This window comes from Hyla sarda, chromosome 3 (assembly GCF_029499605.1).
Source record: "Hyla sarda isolate aHylSar1 chromosome 3, aHylSar1.hap1, whole genome shotgun sequence".
NCBI classification, from domain to species: domain Eukaryota; kingdom Metazoa; phylum Chordata; class Amphibia; order Anura; family Hylidae; genus Hyla; species Hyla sarda.
Genome location: NC_079191.1, coordinates 139,055,657 through 139,077,950, shown reverse-complemented (window position 1 = coordinate 139,077,950; position 22,294 = coordinate 139,055,657). Strand labels below are relative to the sequence as shown.

General features: G+C 39.6%; 1 protein-coding gene across 7 annotated transcripts in view; it reads left to right on the top strand.

Annotated features, from left to right (window-relative positions):
• Positions 1–21,178, top strand: part of ZBBX (zinc finger B-box domain containing) — a 205,916-nt gene extending 184,738 nt beyond the window's left edge. For all 7 annotated transcript variants that reach the window (XM_056565098.1, XM_056565096.1, XM_056565101.1 and 4 more), the window contains 2 exons: positions 18,631–18,733; positions 20,593–21,178. In XM_056565098.1, the coding sequence (XP_056421073.1) occupies positions 18,631–18,733; positions 20,593–20,689 (200 nt within the window). In that variant the 3' untranslated portion in view covers positions 20,690–21,178. The remainder of the gene's footprint in view (positions 1–18,630; positions 18,734–20,592) is intronic.
• The last annotated feature ends 1,116 nt before the right edge of the window (positions 21,179–22,294 follow it).

The window sequence follows — 22,294 nt, the reverse complement described above, 5'->3', positions numbered from 1 at the left end:
CTTCCAAAAGTAAAAACATGTCAACTTTATGATGCAAACATAAAGTAGACATATTGTATATGGGAATCAATATATAATTTATTTGGAATGTCTATTTTTTTTTTACAAGCAGAGAGCTTCAAAGTTAGAAAAATGCTAAACTTTAATTTTTTTCATCAAATTTTGGAATTTTTCAACAAGAAATGATGCAAGTATCGACAAAATTTTACCACTAACATAAAGTAGAATATGTCAAGTAAAAACAATCTCGGAATCAGAATGAAAGGTGAAAATTGGCCTGATCCTTAAGGGGTTAAAGGGGTACTCTGGTGGAAAAGTTTTTTATTTATTTTTTATTTTATTTTTATTTTTAAATCTACTGGTGTCAGAAAGTTAAACAGATTTGTAAATTACTTCTATAAAAAAATCTTAATCCTTCCAGTACTTATTAGCTGTGGAATACTACAGAGGAAATTATTTTCTTTTTGGAACACAGTGCTCTCTGCTGACATCATGACCACAGTGCTCTCTACTGACACCTCTGTCCATTTTAGGAACTGTCCAGAGTAGGAGAAAATCCCCATAGAAAACATATGCTGCTCTGGACAGTTCCTAAAATGGACAGAGATGTCAGCAGAGAACACTGTGGTCATGATGTCAGCAGAGAGCTCTGTGTTCCAAAAAGAAAAGAATTTCCTTTGTTGTCTTCAGCAGCTTATAAGTACTGGAAGGATTAAGATTTTTTAATAGAAGTAATATACAAATCTGTAACAAAAAAGAAAAGGTCTCGGCTCACCTGGGGCGTGCACGGCTACCTCCAGACATTGGTAGAAAAAAAGTAGAAAAAAGCCAGCACAGCTGAATGAAATCTTCAAAACTTTATTCGCGAATCCTCGTTAAAAACCTTCACGGTGGCGGAAAGACATGGACATATACAAAAATAGAAAATATTGCACATGGAAGAACAGTCCCAAACAATAGCTGACGCGTTTCAGGTTGCCATACCGTTACTCATAGCTATGAGTAAGGGTATGCCAACCTGAAACACGTCAGCTATTGTTTGGGACTGTTCTTCCATGTGCAATATTTTCTATTTTTGTATATGTCCATGTCTTTCTGCCACCGTGAAGGTTTTTAACGAGGATTCGTGAATAAAGCTTTGAAGATTTCATTCAGCCGTGCTGGCTTTTTTCTACTTTTTTTCTACCTAATATACAAATCTGTTTAACTTTCTGGCACCCCTTTAAAATCAGAAATAGATCAATAATGATGAAGTACCTTATTTTAAACAGAGTTTTTAGTAAAATACACAGTTTACTTTTTGTTTCTTTTTTACCTTCAGTAAAACTTTTTGACAAATGTGCCAAACATAAATCTCTGCTATACAGATGTGTGCCCTGCTATAGGTATAAAGGCAGCATTATCTAAGGGCTACTATGAAAAATGTTACAAGCAAATGCTGTGGTGGTTTCATACTTAGTATACACTGGACCCCTTCTTATAAGTATAGTGTAGACATAAAGAGTGGCCAAGAATTGATTATTCCAGTACGTTGTCAGTCTCCAGCTGTCTATCTATCAAGCTGTCAGTGTGATAACTCTAAGCAAGGGTTTGCATCGCTTTATTGAAGAAGTCATGAGTGCTGTTCAAAGAAATGTATCTTGGAGAAGCCATATGAACTATAAGTAATATACAGTGAAGCGGTCTTTTCCCTAATGCAGCATACAGACTCAACCAACAGAGTGCATTAATACACCCAGTCGGACTTGTTGACATGGTTTTCTGACACTATTAAAGTTAAAATATTAACAGAAATCTTTAAGAAATGTATTGTAGCTGATCGGAATTGTGAATCATTTTCACATTAGAAATATTGCAAGAGCCATCATAAATATGGTGTTTAGTCTATGGTTAAATTTATTTACTCCAGAGAACTGGACCTCAGTTGGCACATAGTAACATAGTTCATAAGGTTGAAAAAAGACAAGAGTCCATCAAGTTCAACCTATAACCCTAATAAGTTCCTACAGAGTGTATCCAGAGGAAGACAAAAAACCCTAATACTAGAGGTAAAGATTCCTTCCCGACTCCAAATAGGGCAGTCAGAATAAATCCCTGGATCAACGTTCTGTCCCTATAAATCTAGAAACATAACCGGTGATGTTATTATTCTCTAAAAATGCATCCAGACCCCTTTTGAACTCTTTTACAGAATTCACCATGACCAACTCCTCAGGCAGAGAATTCCACAGTCTCACTGCTCTTACAGTAAAGAACCCTCATCTGTGCTGGTGTAGAAACCTTCTTTCCTCTAAACGTAGAGGATGCCCCCTTGTTATAGATATAGTCATGGGTAAAAAATAGATCATGGGAGAGATCTCTGTACTGTCCCCTAATATATTTATACATAGTTATTAGGTCACTCCTAAGCCTTCTTTTTTCTAAACTAAATAACTCTAATTTTGATCTTTCTGGGTACTGTAGTCCTCCCATTCCCCGTATTACTCTGGTTGCCCGTCTTTGAATCCTCTCCAGCTCCACTATATCTTTCTTGTACTCTGGTGCCCAGTACTGTACACAGTATTCTATGTGTGGTCTGACTAATGATTTGTACAGCAGTAGAATTATTTCCTTGTCATGGGCATCTATGCCCCTATTGATGCACCCCATGATTTTATTTGCCTTGGCAGCAGCTGCCCGACACTGGTCACTACAGCTAAATTTACTGTTAACTAAGACTCCACGTCAGTCATCTCAAGTGTGCTCCCATTTAATACATAATCCCAGCCCGGATTTTTCCTCCCCATGTGCATTACCTTACATTTATCAGTGTTGAACCTCATCTGCCACTTCCCAGCCCAAACCTCTAACCTATCCAGATCCATTTGTAACAGTGCATTGTCCTCTACAGTGTTTACTGCTTTACTGAGTTTAGTATCATCTGCAAAGATTGCTACTTTACTATTCAATCTCTCTACCAGGTCATTGATGAATATATTAAATAGAACAGGACCCAAGACTGACCCCTGTGGTACCCCACTAGTAACAGTCACCCAATCAGAACAAGTACCATTAATAACCACCCTCTGTTTCCTATCACTGAGCCAGTTACTTACCCACTTACACACATTCTCCCCCAGCTCAAGCATTCTCATTTTATGCACCAACCTTTTATGTGGCACCGTATCAAATGCTTTGGAAAAATCCAGATATATGACATTCAGGGATTGCCCCTGGTCCAGTCTGGAGCTCACCTCCTCATAAAAGCTGATCAGGTTAGTTTGACAGGACCGATCCCTCATAAATCCATGCTGATATGGAGTCATACATTTATTTTTATCAAGATATTCCATAATAGCATCTCTTAGAAAACCCTCAAACAATTTACATACAACAGAGGTTAAACTAAAAGGTTTATAATTCCTGGGGGATTTTTAAATATTGGCACCACATTTGCCATGCGTCAGTCCTGGGGAGCAGTCCCTGTTACTATAGAGTCCCTGAATATTAAAAATAGGGGTCTGTCTATTACATTACTTAATTCCTTTAGAACATAAGGGTGAATGCCATCTGGACCTGGTGACTTGTCTATTTAGATTTTTTTGTAGGCGGCACTGTACTTCTTCCTGGGTTAGACAGGTGACCTGTACTGGGGAGTTTACCTTATCTCGCTGTATTTCACCTGGCATTTCATTTTCCTCGGTGAATACAGTGGAGAAGAATTTGTTTAATAAATTAGCTTTTTCCTGATCCCCATTTATAATTTCTTCCTCATCATTTTTTAAAGGGCCAACACTTTCATTTTTTACCTTTTTGCTATTTATATAGTTAAAGTACATTTTGGGGTTAGTTTTACTCTCTTGGACAATGAGTCTTTCTGTCTGATTTGCTGCCTTGTTTATTTGCCTCAGTAATTTATCATCTACCTCTTCCATTATATTTGGGGGCTTATAGCAAACCCCTATCAGAATTTTTTTTAATATCCATATATTTCTACCTATAATGACTCCACATTATCGTTTCCCTCCCGTATATCCTCCCGCAGTGCAGCCTTCAGACTGGACTTTACATAAAGACAAACTCCTCCCCCTTTTCGTTTTGTCCGATCCTTCCTGAATAGACTATAACCCTGTATGTTGACCGCCCAGTCACAGCTATCGTCCAACCAAGTCTCTATTATACCCACTATGTCATAATCCTCCTCAGACATTATCAACTCCAGTTTGTCAGTTTTATTGGACAGGCTTCTGGCATTAGTGAACATGCATTCAATGGTGTATGTTTCTTTTTTCTATGAAGCCTATTCCTATTATCTATTCTAACCCATCCACTCCACCCCCGGGTACATCAATAAGTCCCCCCTCTCAATCTACACTATCTTCCCCCTCTATGTTGTAGGTTCCCTCTCCCCAGTCCCTAGTTTAAACACTACTCCAGTAACAAAGGATTGAGAAAGCGCTGGTAGGTTGACAGATTGAACACTGCTCAGGTATTTCTCAAACATTTTTCTCTCCTTTGTTTTAGGTTCATAGCAATAAGCAATAGACCAACAGGTACATGAATTCAGAGCTGCAACACCCACATATACAGAGGACAGAACCAAAATAAGACCTCTCCATACATTTTGTAGTGGTTGTGCTGGAGAACTGCAGTCTACCCCTCATTGAAGAGAATAGAAGCTTAGCTGTAGTAACCCAGCGGTCCACTTTCAGCTTTGTTCTCTGTGTATGTGGGTGCCGCAGCTTTGGGTAAATTCTACTGATCAGATAGTGATGACCTATTCGGAGCATAGGCCATCAATTAATAAGTCCTTTAGAAGAAAACTCCTTTAACTGGGGACATTACTAGTGCATAATGCCATACTATAGAGAAGTTTCAATATAACACTGGAGGAAGGACGTCCCGGCATAGTCACTTATTAATGTCACAGAGCTTTCTGTGCTAGTGTATGCAGTTGCAGGTAAGTGAGTGGTTTACGAGCGTGCCTGGCTTTGGTGCTGCTACGATGTGGAGCAGAGGGGCTAATGTGATCACACTATGAGGAAAGAATAATCGGAGCACTCACCTGGCTCCAGATGCTGTCAGACTGTCATCAAAATAGATGCATTCATGGAGAGGAAGAAGGTGATGACATGTGGGAGAGGAACTCCCAGGCCACTGTCCGTACCGCACCTCCTGGTGCTTCGTCAGGTTCTCAAGGGCCTGACGAAGCACCAGGTGGTGAGATTCGGACCGTGGTGCGGGTGTTCCTCTCCTACATACCATCACCTTCTTCCTCCCCATGAATGCATCTATTTGGATGACAATCTGACAGCATCGGGAGCCAGGTGAGTGCTCTGATTATACTTTCCTCATAGTGTAACCAGTGTGCCTCTATCTGTTGCAAAACTACAACTTCCAGCATGCAGGGACAACCTTTGGCTGTCATAGCATGCTGGGAGTTGTAATTTTGCAACAGTGGTTGGGAGACACTGCTATTGAGGTTATGCGGTCCTATGTAGTACTGTAACTAGACTACCCCTTCCCTCTTTATATGTATGAATGTATGTGTACAATATAAACAACTATCTATCTATACCTATCCTGATCCCACATCCCCTCATCAGCCACAGCCCCCAAGATCATAGCTGAGATGTAAATTTATCAAAGGATATATCAACTGTTTATACTGCATAAACAAATAAAACCAGACAATCCTATGTAAGTTCTGCATTGAGGTTTCTTTTGTTACTCTTAGCATTTAGAAAATGGTATAACTTGGAGACTAGGGCCTATAACAGTCCATTCAAAGCTCTTCAATATGTGCTGGACCATTTTGTTGTTAATACATTTGAGGGTGTAAGGTGGAGAAGGGGCCATCATTAATAAAGCCAAGGTCTGTGTATCAAATGAGCTCTACCATTACTCCTCAGCCTTAGCTCTGCTATGCGTGTATTATTCTGGTAGAAAACTTCTGAGCTAGAATTAAGCCACTGTACTATTTTTTAATTTATTCAAATTAGCAGTTTTCTCAAATTCAATGTGGGTGGAAGTGTAATGTATAAAAATTAGATTCAGTTTAGCATGTTATTAATGTTATTCTATTCAATGCCGAGATATGTGTGAAAAAGAAAACCCACAAATTCCAGTCTGAACACCACACATCATACATTTGTCACATTGAAAACTGCCTGCACCGACAACCACCGAGTATGAAATGAGTTAAAGCAGTTTCTGTATATTGCTTCTTGCCACCTTTTCAGCACAAGCAGCTTTTGGCACAGTTGTAAACATTATAAATATATGAGGGTAACAGTGTGCTGAGTACAATATGTTGCAGAGATATATTGTTTTATAAATTGTCCATCGTACCTTTTTGGAAGGAATAGTCTTGAGGGAAAGACGATGATAAATTGAGAACTTGTATCCAAGCTTTTACCGCACCTGCTTGGCATTATTATTGTTCCCTAGTCAATGAATGATCTGCATACATACTGTACTATTTTGTAGTGCTGCAGTGATGTAATATTAGTTGGTGCAGAGGTAGCATACACATACAGGTTCTGGTGCCCTAGGGGTCCAAATGGGCTTTCTACTACATGAGAAGATATTAAAGGTACATGTGAATGTGTTCTGTTAAAGATTTTACATTCGGTATCAAAGACTTTAAATGGGCACTATCATTTTCAACAACTTTTCTCTATTTGATAACCTGTATGATTCTGAACATATTTGTAAATCACTTCATGTATCAAAAATGACTCCTTACCCCATAAAAACAGCTCTGGGGCTATGTTAAAGTGCACCTGTCGTCAACAAAAACATTTTGTATAATGTAGATAATAACATTGTATGTATATTTGTAATATACATTGGTTAAAAATTGTGTATATTGTTTGGTGAAAAAAATGCTGTCCCTACAGTTATTGCATGTTTGTCTCTGTGAGGAGTCCAAATACAGGAAGTGAGGACAGGACATGCAGGAGCCGGAAGCATGTTATAGAGCCTCACTGCACAGAGCCCTGCTTGTCCACCCTCACTTCCTGTCTTTGTACTCCTCATAGAGTCACACAGGCAATTGCAGGAACAAAAATATACACATTTTTTAACCAATGTATATTGCAGATATACATATAATGGTATTATAAACATTATATAAAAATGATATTCATATGTAGAAAAGAAAAGCTGGCCACTCACCATAGTCCATCTTCTGGCTTTTATTGCAGCATATAATACTCACAAATACATAAAGGGAGAGGGAAGGAGCGGGGGTACAAAGGCAACAAGCTGTTTCACACTTAACAAGTGCTTCTTCCGGCCATATAACCTTCTTTGTGACTGCATTACAGATATACACGTAAGTGAGACAGGTAACCAATCACCAGTGATACACCCTCACATGTGATGTCCGACGTCTCGGATGCGCATAAATAGCGCCTCGTTTTTCCCACATAGAAGAAATCGCATGGACAGAACAGTGCATAGACTATGTTTTTAGATCGACAAATAATAAAACAGTTTACTGTATGAAAGATCGGACCGATTTGTAAATTTCTGGTTGCCATATTGTATTTACAAAAATTGCAGTTCCTGCAGCTAAACTTGCCTTGTGGTGTGAGGTCACCTAGCCATGTCGTTTTCTGAATTCTTTGTTCTCTCTTTCTTAGATTGTCCCCTATCGTTCTATTTTTTTCTGTATGTAATTAAAGGTTTTCTGATTGCTATATCTTTTAAATCTTCGTCTGCTTCTGTAACATACCAGTTGTGTCTAATAGCTGTTTCTATTATGCGATTCATGGGTGAGTTTTCGAATACAAAAGTGAATAGTTTCTCTTGTATATTTTTAGGTTTAGATTGTAGCAAGTCATGTCTTTTTTTCATGTTAGCCCTTTGTCTACTTTTTTTGATCAATGATTCTGGGTATGCTCTCTCTTTTAATCCGATCTCTAATTCATCGGCCTGCGTGTGGTAAGATTCTTCTGTAGTGTTGTTCCTTTTTGATCTAATAAATTGCCCGTACGACAATATTGCCATATTGGTGTGTACATGTCATATTTACTGAATTTATGATGTTAAGATGATTGACCAAATCTATAAACTGTTGTTCAGACCATGACCAGATTACCAAAATGTCATCCACATATCTGGCGTAGGTTTTAACATACTGCAGATAAGGGATAGTAGAGGTATAAAGGTACCTGTCTTCGAATATTGCCAAAAATAGATTAGCATAAGTACAGGAGACCGGGGTCCCCAACAAGATCCCAGTCTCCTGCCTATATCATTGCTCTGAATATTTAAGTGTTATTGGCAAGTACAAAATGAAGTCCTTCTATCATGAAATTGATAAGCTCTGTTGACACCTCTGTATAATGTAGAAACTCCTTTACAGCCTGTACACCCGCATGATGTAGAAAAATCTATTTCGTGATAGAAGGACTTCATTTTGTACTTGCCAATAACACATTTAAATATTCAGAGCAATGGTATTGGCAGGTGACCGGGACGCCGTTGGGGACCCCGGTCTCCTGTACTTATGCTAATATTTTTTTGCCAATATTTGAAGACAGGTACATTTACACCTCTACTAACCCTTATCTGCAGTATGTTAAAACTAGGGATCGACCGATATAGATTTTTTAGGGCTGATACCGAAAATCTGTGAACTTTGAGGCCGATAGCCGATAACTTATACCGATATTCTGGTATTTTTCTAAACTAAATAACCCCAATTCTGCTAATCTTTCTGGGTACTGTAGTCCTCCCATTCCTCGTATTACTCTGGTTGCCCGTCTTTGAACCCTCTCCAGCTCCACTATATCTTTCTTGTACACTGGTGCCCAGTACTGTACACAGTATTCTATGTGTGGTCTGACTAGTGATTTGTATAGTGGCAAAATCATTTCCTTGTCGTGAGCATCTAAGCCCCTATTAATGCACCCCATGATTTTATTTGCCTTGGCAGCAGCTGCCCAACACTGGTCACTGCAGCTACATTTACTGTTAACTAAGACTCCTAAATCCTTTTCCATGTCAGTCGTCCCAAGTGTTCTCCCATTTAGTACATAATCCCAGCCCGGATTTTTCTTCCCCATGTGCATTACCTTACATTTATCAGTGTTGAACCTCACTTGCCACTTCCCAGCCCAAACCTCCAACCTATCCAGATCCATTTGTAACAGTACACTGTCCTCTATAGTGTATACTGCTTTACAGAGTTTAGTATCATCTGCAAAGATCGCTACTTTTCTATTCAACCCCTCTACTAGGTCATCAATAAATTCATTAAATAGAACAGGACCCAAGACGGACCCCTGTGGTACCCCACTAGTAACAGTCACCCAATCAGAATAAGTACCATTAATAACCACCCTCTGTTTCCTATCATTGAGCCAGTTACTTACCCACTTGAACACATTCTCCCCCAGCCCCATCCTTCTCATTTTATGCACCAACCTTTTATGTGGTACCGTATCAAATGCTTTGGAAAAATCCAGATATACAACATCCAGTGATTGCCCCTGGTCCAGTCTGGAGCTCACCTCCTCATAAAAGCTGATCAGGTTAGTTTGACAGTACCGATCCCTCGTAAATCCATGCTGATATGGGCATCATACATTTATTTTTATTAAGATACTCCAAAATAGCATCTCTTAGAAAACCCTCAAACAATTTACATACAACGGAGGTTAAACTAACAGGTCTATAATTCCTAGGGTCACCTTTTGATCCCTTTTTAAATATTGGTACCACATTTGCCGTGCGCCAGTCCTGGGAACAGTCCCTGTTACTATAGATTCCCTGAATATTAAAAATAGGGGTCTGTCTATCACATTACTTAATTCCTTTTGAACACGGGGTTGAATGCCATCTGGACCTGGTGACTTGTCTATTTAGATTTTTTGTAGGCGGCACTGTACTTCTTCCTGGGTTAGACAGGTGACCTGTACTGGGGAGTTTACCTTATCTCGCTGTATTTCACCTGGCATTTCATTTTCCTCGGAGAACACAGTTGAGACGAATTTGTTTAATATATTTGCGTTTTCCTGATCCCGTTAATAATTTCTTCCTCATCATTTTTTAAAGGTCCAACACTTTCATTTTTGACCTTTTTGCTATTAATATAGTTTTACTCTCTTTGGCAGTGAGTCTTTCTGTCTCTATTTTTGCATTTTTTTAATCTGTTTTTTTACATATTTTACATTTTTCTCTATAGCTTTTTAATGCTTCCTCACTGACGTCCTATTTTAGTAGTTTAAATGTTTTTTTTTTTTTTTTTTTGTCATTTATTGCCCCCTTAACATTTTTGTTCATCCATATTGGTTTTCTTTTATTTCTGACCCTTTTATTCCCATAAGGTATATACATCTTGCAGTGAGAATTTAAGCTATTTTTAAAAGTCTCCCATTTAGTGTCAGTATTCTTGTTTTTGAGGACATTATCCCATTTTATATTGTTTTGGGCTTCTCTGAGTTGATCGAAATTTGCCTTCCTAAAGTTCATTGTTTTTTTGGCACCTCGAGAGATTCCATTATTGAAGAACAAGTTATCATGTATTATGTTATGATCACTATTTCCTTGGTATCCTTCTACTTGCACATTAGTTACTCTGTCAGGTCTGTTGGTTAATATTAAGTCCAGTAGGGCGCCCCCTCTGGTTAGGCCCTGCACCATTTGGGACAGAGAATTGTCTTTAGCTATAGTCAGAAACCTATTTCCTTTATGATATTCCCAGGCCTCAGTCTCCCAATTTATATCAGGATAAAGTCCCCCATTATTATGACATCATTTTGACTTGCTGCCAAGTTTATTTGCCTCAGTAATTGATCTTCTGCCTCTTCCATTATGTTTGGTGGCTTATAGCAAACCCCTTTCAGGATTTTTTTTATCTCCATATATTTCTACCCATAATGACTCCACATTATCGTTTCCCTCCCATATATCCTCCCGTAGTGCGGCCTTTAGACTCGATTTCACATACAAACTCCTCCCCCTTTCCGTTTTGTCCCATCCTTCCTGAATAGACTATAACCCTGTATGTTGACCGCCCAGTCACAGCTATCTTCCAACCAAGTCTCTGTTATACCCACTATGTCATAATTTTCTTCAGACATCAACCACTCCAGTTCGTCAGTTTTATTGGTCTGACTTCTGGCATTAGTCAACATGCATTTCAATGGTGTATGTTTTTTTCTTCCTATAAAGCCTATCCCTATTAACTATTCTACCCCCTCCCTCCGCTCCACCCCCAGGTACATTGATAAATCCCCCCTCTCTCTCTACACTATCTTCCCCCTCTATGTTGTAGGTTCCCTCCCCCCCAGTCCCTAGTTTAAACACTCCTCCACCCTTCTAGCCATCTTCTCCCCAAGCACAACTGCACCCTCCCCATTGAGGTGCAGCCCATCCCTACGGTAGAGCCGGTAACCGACAGCGAAGTAGGCCCAGTTCTCCATGAACCCAAACCCCTGCTTCCTACACCAGCTTCTGAGCCACTTGTTTACCTCCCTGATCTCCCGCTGCCTCTCTGGTGTGGCTCGTGGTACAGGTAATATTTCCGAAAATATTACCTTGGAGGTCCTTGCCTTAAGCTAGTGGCCTAAGTCCCTGAAATCGTTTTTTTAGGACACTCCACCTACCTCTTACTTTGTCATTGGTGCCAATATGTACCATGACTGCTGGATCCTCTCCAGCGATGTGCCGAACTCGAGCGCCAGGAAGACAACACACTGTTCGGCGATCCCGGTCTTTGTGACAGATCGTCCTGTCTGTCCCCCTAATAATTGAGTCCCCCACTAATTTGAACCAATGCGATGGGCCCTCTAGGGTTAAACGAGAGAACAGATCTTGCAATATGCTTCTGAGTTCATGGAACACCCATCCGAGACATGAGACATCACATGTGAGGGTGTATCACTGGTGATTGGTTACCTGTCTCACTTACCTGTACATCTGCAATGCAGTCACAATGAAAGTTATATGGCCGGAAGAAGCACGTAGCTTGTTGCCTTTGTACCCCCCGCTCCTTCCTTCTCCATTTATGTATTTGTGAGTGTTATATGCTGCAATAAAAGCCAGAAGATGGACTATGGTGAGTGGCCGGCTTTTCTTTTCTTCATATGAATATCACTGCTGTATATAATTTATAGCCTGAGCACCGCCACTATCTATAAGCAAAGAACCACTGCAGCCCAGGGATCAGTTTTTCAATACTACTGCAGTGCCGTAGGCATATTTCTACAGGTTAGAACATTATATAAAAAGTTTTTGTTGACGACAGGTACACTTCTACCCATCGTAAAATGAATAGCAAAACATGTTCCTTAAATAGGAATTAAATCGTCTGTATCTTTAATCTAATAATGTGCACAATATGGGGGATATTTATCAAAGTTGTCCATTTCCTGCATGAATATAGACCAAACTACAGAAAGTTAGGCTGGTCTATTGTGCGCCTAATTTATTAAAAGGCGCACGGCTCTTGATAAATTCTGCACACAGACTTTGTGATCTATGCTTCAGACTGTATTTAAACCTGCTCCAACATGGTCTGACATTTCGGCGTACTTTCCACCGATGCGACTTGTCGCTGAAAAGTCGCTTTTGATAAATTCAGCACCAATGCATTTTCCAATGCATTTTCCAATGCATTTCCATCTAAAATAGGCTAGAATGCATCATGTTCTAAAAATCCTCTAGAGCAAAAGTCGCAAAAAAAGTCACACATATTTAGACTGTGACTTTCTGTGCGACAAATTTAGACAGGAAAAACCTGTCTAAATCCTTTGATAAATATCCCCCAATAAGTCTATAGAAAAGTGCACATTGGGGAGATTTATCAAAACACGCGGAGAGAGAGAGTGGTGTAGTTGCCCATAGCAGCCAATCATATTGCTTCTTTCATTTGTAAAGAGGCCTGTGAAAAATAAAAGAAACAATCTGGTTGCTGTGGGCAACTGCACCACTCTTCCTTTACACAGGTTTTGATAAATCTCATCCGTAATTTCATCGTTGGAAATACAGAAGCCTTTTTAAAGTGTGTACTACTTTATTAGTGTTCATTGTGTAAATTATTAGATTAAAAATACTGTATTTAATAGACATGTTTTATTATTCATTTTACGATGTGTAAACATAGCCTTACATCTTGGCCACTAGGTGTCTCCCTTCCCTATAGTTTGCTGTCCACTGCCTGTCAGTGGACATCTGTCTTTACTAACAGCTGTATCAAGACAGAACATAGGAAGTGGGGAAAAAAGTCTTACCCTGTGCCATGAGCCTGTCTGTCTGCTGAATATGATCCATGTTGTTTCTAATAATTCAAGGCTTTCCTCTGATTTCTTACCACCCATAAAGTTCTCAGCAGCTGACCCTTGTGTAAATACCAGAGTATCTACTGCTTTATGTCCACAGTGCTGCAGTTTAATTTCCCCCTTCTTTCTCCCTTTGGCTTCTCTATAGCAGCAGTTCAGTGCTTAGTGTAACTCTCTTTGGTAATATGCTGCTGCTGTTTCTTTCATTTCTGATCACATTGTATGTTTAACAGCTAGTGCATCAGACACTTCTCTCCCCACATGCCATCTGTAGTACTGTACTGTGACAATTATTACCTTGCACATTGTTAACCTGTTCACTCCAGTACAATTTCACAAACATTATGTAATGTCATAGCAGAGAGCAGAATGTGCTGTGTGTCGATGAGTCAAAGGAGTGTGTACTACTGGCAAACAGCTAAACTCTGGTCCCACCACCTAAATATAAAGAATAATAAATAGTTGTGCACCATGGTGGGGACTCTCAGGGGTTTAAAAACAGCAGGAAAATCACTTAAAGGGGTATTCCACAAAACTTTTGTTTTTATATCAACTGGCTCCAGAAAGTTAAACGGATTTGCAAATAACTTCTATTAAACAAATCTTAATCCTTCCAGTAGTTATCAGCTGCTGAAGTTGAGTTCTTTTCTGTCTGACAACAGTGCTCTCTGCTGACACCTCTGCTTGTCTCGGGAACTGTCCAGAGTAGGAGAAAATCCCCATAGCAAACCTGTAATGCTTCGGACAGTTCCTGAGGCAAGCAGAGTTGTCAACAGAAAGCACTGTTTTTAGAAAGAAAAGAACAACTCAACTTCAGCAGCTGATAACTACTGGATGGATTAAGATTTTTTTTAATAGAAGTAATTTGCAAATCTGTTTAACTTTCTGGAGCCATTTGATATATAATTTTTTTTTCTTCCCTGGAATACCCCTTTAACGCTTCTTGCCACTGCTCTCAAGGGTTTATCCAAGGAAACCAGGTTTTTACACAACAGATGGACTTTGTTATTCTTCTGGTTTAATATATAGTAATTAAGTCCCTCAATCTACGTTCTGGACCAGATTTACTAAAACTGTCTAACTCAGTATAAAATGAGACTAGACAGTCTAAGAATGCACCAGATTTATTGCAGTGGTTCAGGCTGTTTGTAGAATTCTTAGACTGTTGAGCTGGTTTAGTTGGTTTAACCTGTGCCAGAATCGTGTCTCAGAATTCTGGAAGTTATTGGCACACAATCTTGCATTGTAAGCCACTCTCCACATTTCTTCTTTCAGAAAGGCCATGTCCCTTTTGCTGGTCATGGTGGAAACATGTCTAAAACATGTCATGTAAGCCAGTTTTGTGGTGCAAATTATGCCAGAATTATGCTGCATTTTCAATAATAAATTTTCCCATCTGTTTTCATGTTATATAGTGTCAATATTATCTACTATCAAAAGGATAGGGGATAAGATGTCTGATAGCAGGGGTCCCACCGCTGGGGATCCCTGCAATCTCTCCTGCAGCACCCGCTTGTCATCAGCTGCACAGAGCGAAGATCGCTCCGTGCTGATGACTCATGATACAGGGGCCAGAGTATCATGACATCACGCCCCCAACCCCCTCATGATGTCACGCCCCACCCCCTCAATTCAAGTCTTTGGGACGTCATGATACTCCGGCCCCTGTATCATGAGTCATCAGCACGGAGCGTTCTTTGCTCCGTGCGCTGATGACAAGCGGGTGCTGCAGGAGAGATTGCGGGGGTCCCCAGCAATCCCCAGGGGATAAGATGTCTAGGGGCGGAGTACCCCTTTAAATGTATGTTTCCCTTTATAACTTTGCTGTTTATATGTATTATGTTTATTTGTGTATAGCATGTCCGAGGGACAACACCTATGTGTTTAGTAGATTGGTATCTTCCATTTGGGACCGTCTCTTAGACAGAGAGGAATCAGTGTGTCCATGCATTATCCTGATGACTCATTTACCATTTACTTTCACGGGAGGCATTGTCAAGTAAAAAATAACTATTTAAAGGGTACCTCTCATCAAAAAAACTTTTGATATATTATAGATTAATGTATGCAGAATAACTTTACAATTGCATGTTATAAAAAAAATATGCTTCTTTCTATTTAATTTTCCACTTTGAAGAAATGACCACTAGGGGTCTCCCTACCAGTCCTGGCAGCAAGCATTTCAGACTCATGCTGGAGTCCTAAACACTACGAGCTGCCAGTCTGCTTTGTTCACAAAGGAGAACACTCAGAGCTGCCAGCCTGCTTTGTTCACAGCCTGTTTGGCTGTGAACAAAGCAGGCCGGCAGCTCTGAGTGTTTAGGACTCCAGCATGAGTCAGAAATGCTTGCTGACAGGACTGATCGGGAAAAATACAATAGAAAGAAGCATATTTTTCATTAACATGCTATTGGAAAGTTATTCAACATTCATTAATCTAAAATATATCAAACATTTATTTGATGAGAGGTACCCTTTAAACAGCCATATTTTCCAATTTCAAGGCTATGTTCTAGGGATATCTTTTCCTGATAAATTTGCTACTGAAAAAGGGTAATTTTTGGCACAAGCTGCACAAAAAATCAGGTTTGAGATACACCTAAACTAACCAACATTCACCAAAATAGCAAATGCCCTCCAAAAATACATCTTACACAATGAACTTCAAGTTTTCAAACACTTTGTAATTGCTTTTTATTTATAGTCATGGCCGTAAATGTTGGCAACCCTGAAATTTTTCAAGAAAATGAAGCATTTCTCACAGAAAAGCATTGCAGTAACACATGTTTTGCTATGCACATGTTTATTCCCTTTGTGTGTATTGGAACTAAACCATAAAAGGGAGGAATAAAGCAAAAATTTGACATAATGTCACACCAAACTCCAAAAATGATCTGGACAAAATTATTGGCACCCTTAGCTTAATATTTGGTTGCATATCCTTTGGAAAAGATAACTGAAATCAGTTGCTTCCTATAACCATCAATAAGCTTCTTACACCTCTCAGCCAGAATGTTGGACCACTCTTCCTTTGCAAACTGTTCCAGGTCTCTCTTATTGGAAGGGCGTCTTTTCCCAACAGCAATTTTAAGATCTCTCCACAGGTGTTCAATGGGATTTAGATCTGGACTCACTGCTGGCCACTTCAGAACTCTCCAACACTTTGTTGCATCAATTTCTGGGTGCTTTTTTGACGTATGTTTGGGGTAATTGTCCTGCTGGAAGAACAAAGATCTCGGACGCAAAGCTAGCTTTCTGACACTGGGCTGTACAGTGCGACCCAAAATCCGTTTTTAATCCTCAGATTTCATGATGCCTTGCACACATTCAAGGCACCCAGTGCCAGAGGCAGCAAGACAACCCCAAAACATCATTGAACCTCCACCATATTCCACTGTAGGTACTGTGTTCTTTTCTTTGTAGGCCTCATTCCGTTTTCGGTAAACAGTAGAATGATGCGCTTTACCAAAAAGCTCTATCTTGGTATCATCTGTCCACAAGACATTTTCCCAGAAGGATTTTGGCTTACTCAAGTTCATTTTGGCAAAATGTAGTCTTGCTTTTTTATGTCTCTTTGTCAGCAGTGGCGTCCTCCTGTGTCTCCTGCCATAGTGTTTAATTTCATTTAAATGTTGACGGATAGTTCCCTCTGGCACTGATGCTCCCTGAGCCTGGACAGCTTAAATATCTTTGAAACTTGTTTGGGGCTGCTTATCCACCATCCAGACTATCCTGCGTTGACACCTCTCATCAGTTTTTCTCTTCCGTCCATGCCCAGGGAGATTAGCTACTGTGCCAACTTCTTGATAATGTTGCACACTGTGGACAAAGGCAAATCTAGATCTCTGGAGATGGACTTGTAACCTTGTTGATATTTTTCCACAATTTTGGTTCTCAAGTCCTCAGAGAATTATTTTCGCCTTTTTCTGTTGTCCATGCTTAGTGGGGCACACACAGACACACAATGCAAAGACTAAGTGAACTTCTCCCCTTTTTTTTATCTGCTTTATATATTGGCCACACCTGTTACTTGCCCCAGATGAGTTTAAAGGAGCTTCACATGCTTGAAACAATCTTATTTTTCCACAATTTTGAAAGGGTGCCAATAATTTTGCCCAGCCCATTTTTTGAGTTTGGTGTGACATTATGCCCAATTTGTTTTTTTTCCTCCCTTTTTTGGTTTAGTTCCAATACACGCAAAGGGAATAAACATGTGTATAGCAAAACGTGTTACTGCAATCCTTTTCTGTGAGAAATACTTTATTTACTTGAAAAATTTCAGGAGTACCAACATTTACGGCCATGACTGTATTTTTGAGTTTCATTGTGTATTTTTTGGGGGTCTTTCCCATGCATTTTGTGCAAATCAGAACTTTATTTGCAGCTTTGAAGTATATTTATGCACAAAAAACATTCCCAAATTGCATATCAAATGCACATAGAATGGTCTTATTACATCCAAAATAAGTATATTACACATTTCATTAGCCATAAAAAGAGCATGTGAGATGTGCAAAATTTTCCTATTCATTTCAGTGTAATTCAAAGGGAATAAAATGTATTTCAGGTGTAATACCACCATTTTATGCCTCAAAATATACCTTAAAAACTGGGTAAGCATAGTCTGAAATCTGGTTCAAATATTTATTTGTTTGTTCCCTCTAAGGCTCCATTCACATCTGCGTTGGGCCTCCATTGCAAATGCCGTCAAATTTCACAGTAATAATAATGATGCACGCAGCAATATTTTTCCTGATGAAACTACAGACAACATGCCAAAACCCTATGAAACCCAAGGGATGAATGCATCTTCGCATTCACTTTGCTGGCATTGCCAACAGATTAATTTCCTATTATGGATCCTTCTTCCTTTCCTTTGAGATGATAACAGCTTTAATAAGATTTAAATTTTTCTTCTCTATAATTGTAAATAAGGTAAACCACCAGTACAGGGAATATTTACAGATTTGCTCCTCTCTTGTTATAAGCTGTAAAATTATACATCTTCCTGGTTAGGCATGTATACTTTGCTGGCCCCTATTTCACCGTATTGTTTGACAGATTTTCCATTCCCAAGCACTGTGACAAATCCTGTGGGAGCTGTTAATGGCTGCCATTTTCTGTTGTCACTTTTGGAAATTGCATAAGAAAGAAACAACCGAACAGGATAAAAAAATTGAGAGAAGAGAACAACTCAAGGGTTTGCTAATTGTATATATTTACTGCTGAGTTATTTATTCTAGATAATACTATATGATGACCACAATAGGTAATGCATGTACAATGAAGGACATCCATGATGGTCCTCTATACATATACATGCCTCATGTTGATATGAAATCTGATCCTATTACAGATAATAGGACGCTTCAGACATCAGCATTCAATAATAATTCCTTCCAGTTGACAAGACATGACCAGAGATTAGCAATGTCTGAAGATGAAGCGCCTGTAAGCAGGTGAGTATAATTAATCATCATCCCATACCCATCCACATGTTACCATTTATAAGTCTATTTATCTGAGTGAATGGCTGAGGGTTTTTTTTTTCCTTGCAATTAAAGTTCTAAAAATAGAAATGGCATAAAATGTTAACTGAGACACATTGGAAGAAGTAATAAATCAGAAAACTAATTCTGTTCCTTTTTAATCTTTGGTGTTCCAACCTCATTTTATTATCCTGTTTGCTGTGTGTAGGTTTGATGTCTTCTATTTGTCAACTATAACTAACTCCATAGAACATTGGCAGCGTCTAGTGTGCTGTTATGTTATTTCTTTTTTTATATTAGGATAGATATATGTTTATTCCAGACATGTATGGCAAAGCAGCCTCTGTTTTGTAGACATGTGACGTACATGTATGATGTTTAATGGGTTTCACTATTTCCATTAGGGTTAAACCTAGGGCATGCACAGTGTATTTCACGCTGTGAGGAATCTGCTGTGAGGAAAATACACTGCTTATTTTGCTATGCGCTGACACAGGGCTTTCCTGCCACAGCACTGTGTGTGCAGTAAGGTTTGTACTGCACACACAGGGCTGCAACTGGGAAGCCCTATGTATTTGCTTATATCAAAATGCACAGCATATTTCCCTCTGCCCAGCGGATTTCTCACAACATAAAATATGCTGCATATGCACTAGGTGTGACACTACCCATATAAGTACGTTTAATTATTGCGCCATTCAAAAACTACCCTGTTGTGTACAGCAAAAAAAGGTAAATGGTACAGTCTGTTATTTTCTATAATGTAAGTCAATAGGAAACAGCAGCATCCATTTTTACCCTAACAGTTAAAAAATGACCAAGGCTAAAAGATCCAAAATAACAGACAAGCCCACACCTTATAAACAAAACAAATTTCATGTATAAAACACAGTTTGAGAGTTTATAACAAAATCCCTACTCTACATTCCTGTTCATAGGGATCAGGGAGGCTAAATAATAGAGACTTGTATGTGTAGGTACTCACAATGGACCCTTCCTCACAGACTACTCCCCTTTATAGATTGCTCCTCATGCACCCATCTTTCACTACTTCCCAATTATTCCGACACAGATGACCATGACCCTCTCACACAGACTGCTTCTTATGCCACACTCTCTTGCTGACTGTTCCCCCCCCCTCCCCCCCCCCCCCCCCCCGGTTACTAGGCTACTCATTATGCCTCTTCCATGTCTCACCCCCTTGCTTCTTGCTCTCAATCTGCTTCCGGTTTCCTCCCTGCATTGATCATAGAGATGAGTTCAGAGAGGAGATCGAGAGGACTGGAAGCTATACAGCAGAACATTTTTCTCTATGATTATTCATTATCAGCACTCTGCCTGGTCTGCTTTGAGAATGGTGCCTTGGGCAATTGTTTTTCAGTGTGCCCCCACCCCAACGCCTGCCCTGCATGATATAGGGTAAATAATAATATTGGGGGTAATTGCAATAACACTTTAAATTTCAAATTTTTAAATTTTATCCTGATGACTCCTGGATGTATGTTTGTTGTCTCAATCTAATTTGTTTCTTTTCTGTTTTTATTTCTATATTTATTCTTTAAATAAGGCCTAATGATATTGTAAGACTCATGGAGAGCTGTAAAGATAAAAGCTAGATCTCACATGAATGCTAGGGTCAGTTCAACTCCTTTGTGTACAAATCCACAAATGTCAGAGACTAAGCACATGTACAGTGCTATGTATGTCCATGAAAAGATACAGTGTGTTAGTCACTTCATAGACACCGTTGGTTTCCAGGTCACATTTTAAGAGCACAGTATGACTTGTATTATGTTATTTCTTTTCTCATATGTTTTGTTTCTTGTCAGATTGCCCCTACACGCTCTGCAAAGCTGTGCTGTAGAAAGTGAATCGGATGAAGAGGAGACCCTGCAGGACAAGCTTAATGTATTGTCACTTCAATAGAGCTTTGCACCACAGTACAGCAACAAAATGACGCATGCTGTCTATTTCAGATATTAGATAATTGGTTATAACCATTGCTGAACATGTTTCTTACTAGTTTATCTTCTTTACTAAGTGCCTAAGTGTGCTCCGTGCACATTAATGCACATTTGACATATTGGCCCAGATTTATCAAACTGTGTGAGAGAAAAAGTGGAGTGATTTTCCTACAGCAGCCAATCACAACTCAGCTAACAAGCTCTGGTAAAGTGAAAGCTGAGCTGTGATTGGTTCCTGTTGGAAAATCACTCCACTTTTTCTCTCACACAGTTTGATAAATCTGGGCCATTGTGTTATGATTGTCTTTTCATGGTAGTAAATGTACTCTACTAGACAAATGCAGTTGTATTTATTCTTTGGTAAATTAGTCACGTTGTTCTTTGTGAGTAACATCTTAGTTACGTTTACTCTTTCTTCATACAATAAAATTGGAGCTATCTTTTAGAAAAATGTTGCAGTTCTCTATTTGTGCCAGCATGATTATTTCTTATTAAATGACTGGTGTAATTATTTTAGTTAGTTTCTACTGTGTTAATACAATCATAGGTGTTATTTACTAGAGATTAGTGAATTTTAGAAAAATCCGATTCTGCACATTCGACAAATTTTCCGAAAAAATTTGGTTTATTTGCGGCGAATCGTTATTAAAAACGGCTATTTATGGGCTAAAGAGAACCTCAATAGGGGTGTAGAACACTTTTCCTTGTCGTAGTGAAATAATACGGTTATTCAGTATGACATGCAGATTACAGGCGTCGCTATTAGAATCACTGTCGCAGGGTGGCACAATGAAAGAGCCTGGAGGTGGCCTCAGTATGAGGAAACCAAATGCGGTAGAATGACACAGCCTGGAGGCGGCGGCAGCAGGAGGAGACCACATAGTGGCTGAATGACACAGCGTGGAGGTGGCGGCAGCATGAGGAGACCATATCGTGCCTGAATGACACAGCATGGAGGTGGCGGCAGGATGAGGAGACCAAATAGTGGCTGAATGAAACAGTGTGGAGTATGTGGCAGCATGAGGAGCCCATATAGTGCCTGAATGACACAGCATGGAGGTGGTGGCAGCATGAGGAGACCAAATAGTTGCTGAATGACACAGCTTGGAGTTGGCAACAGCCTGAAGAGACCATAGGGCCTCACAATTGAAAAGATTAAAGATATTTTTTAACATTTAAATTGAAGATTTCAAATAGATGAACCTATATTTTGTTATTTAATGTGCCACCAGCATGAGGAGACCACATGGCAGCACAGTGACACAGCATGGAGGTGGCAGCAGCATGAGGAGACCGTATAGTGGCTGAATGACAGCCTGGAGGTGGCCGCAGCATGAGGAGACCATATAGTGGCTGAATGACACAGCCTGGAGCTGGCATCTGCAGGAGGAGATCATATGGTGGCAGAATAAGACAGCCTGGAGCTGACATCAGAAGGAGGAGAACATATGGTGACAGAATGAGACAGCCTGGAGCTGGAATCAACATAAGGAGATCATATGGTGGCAGAATGAGACAGCCTGGAGCTGGCATCAGCATGAGGAGAACATATGGTGGCAGATGAGAC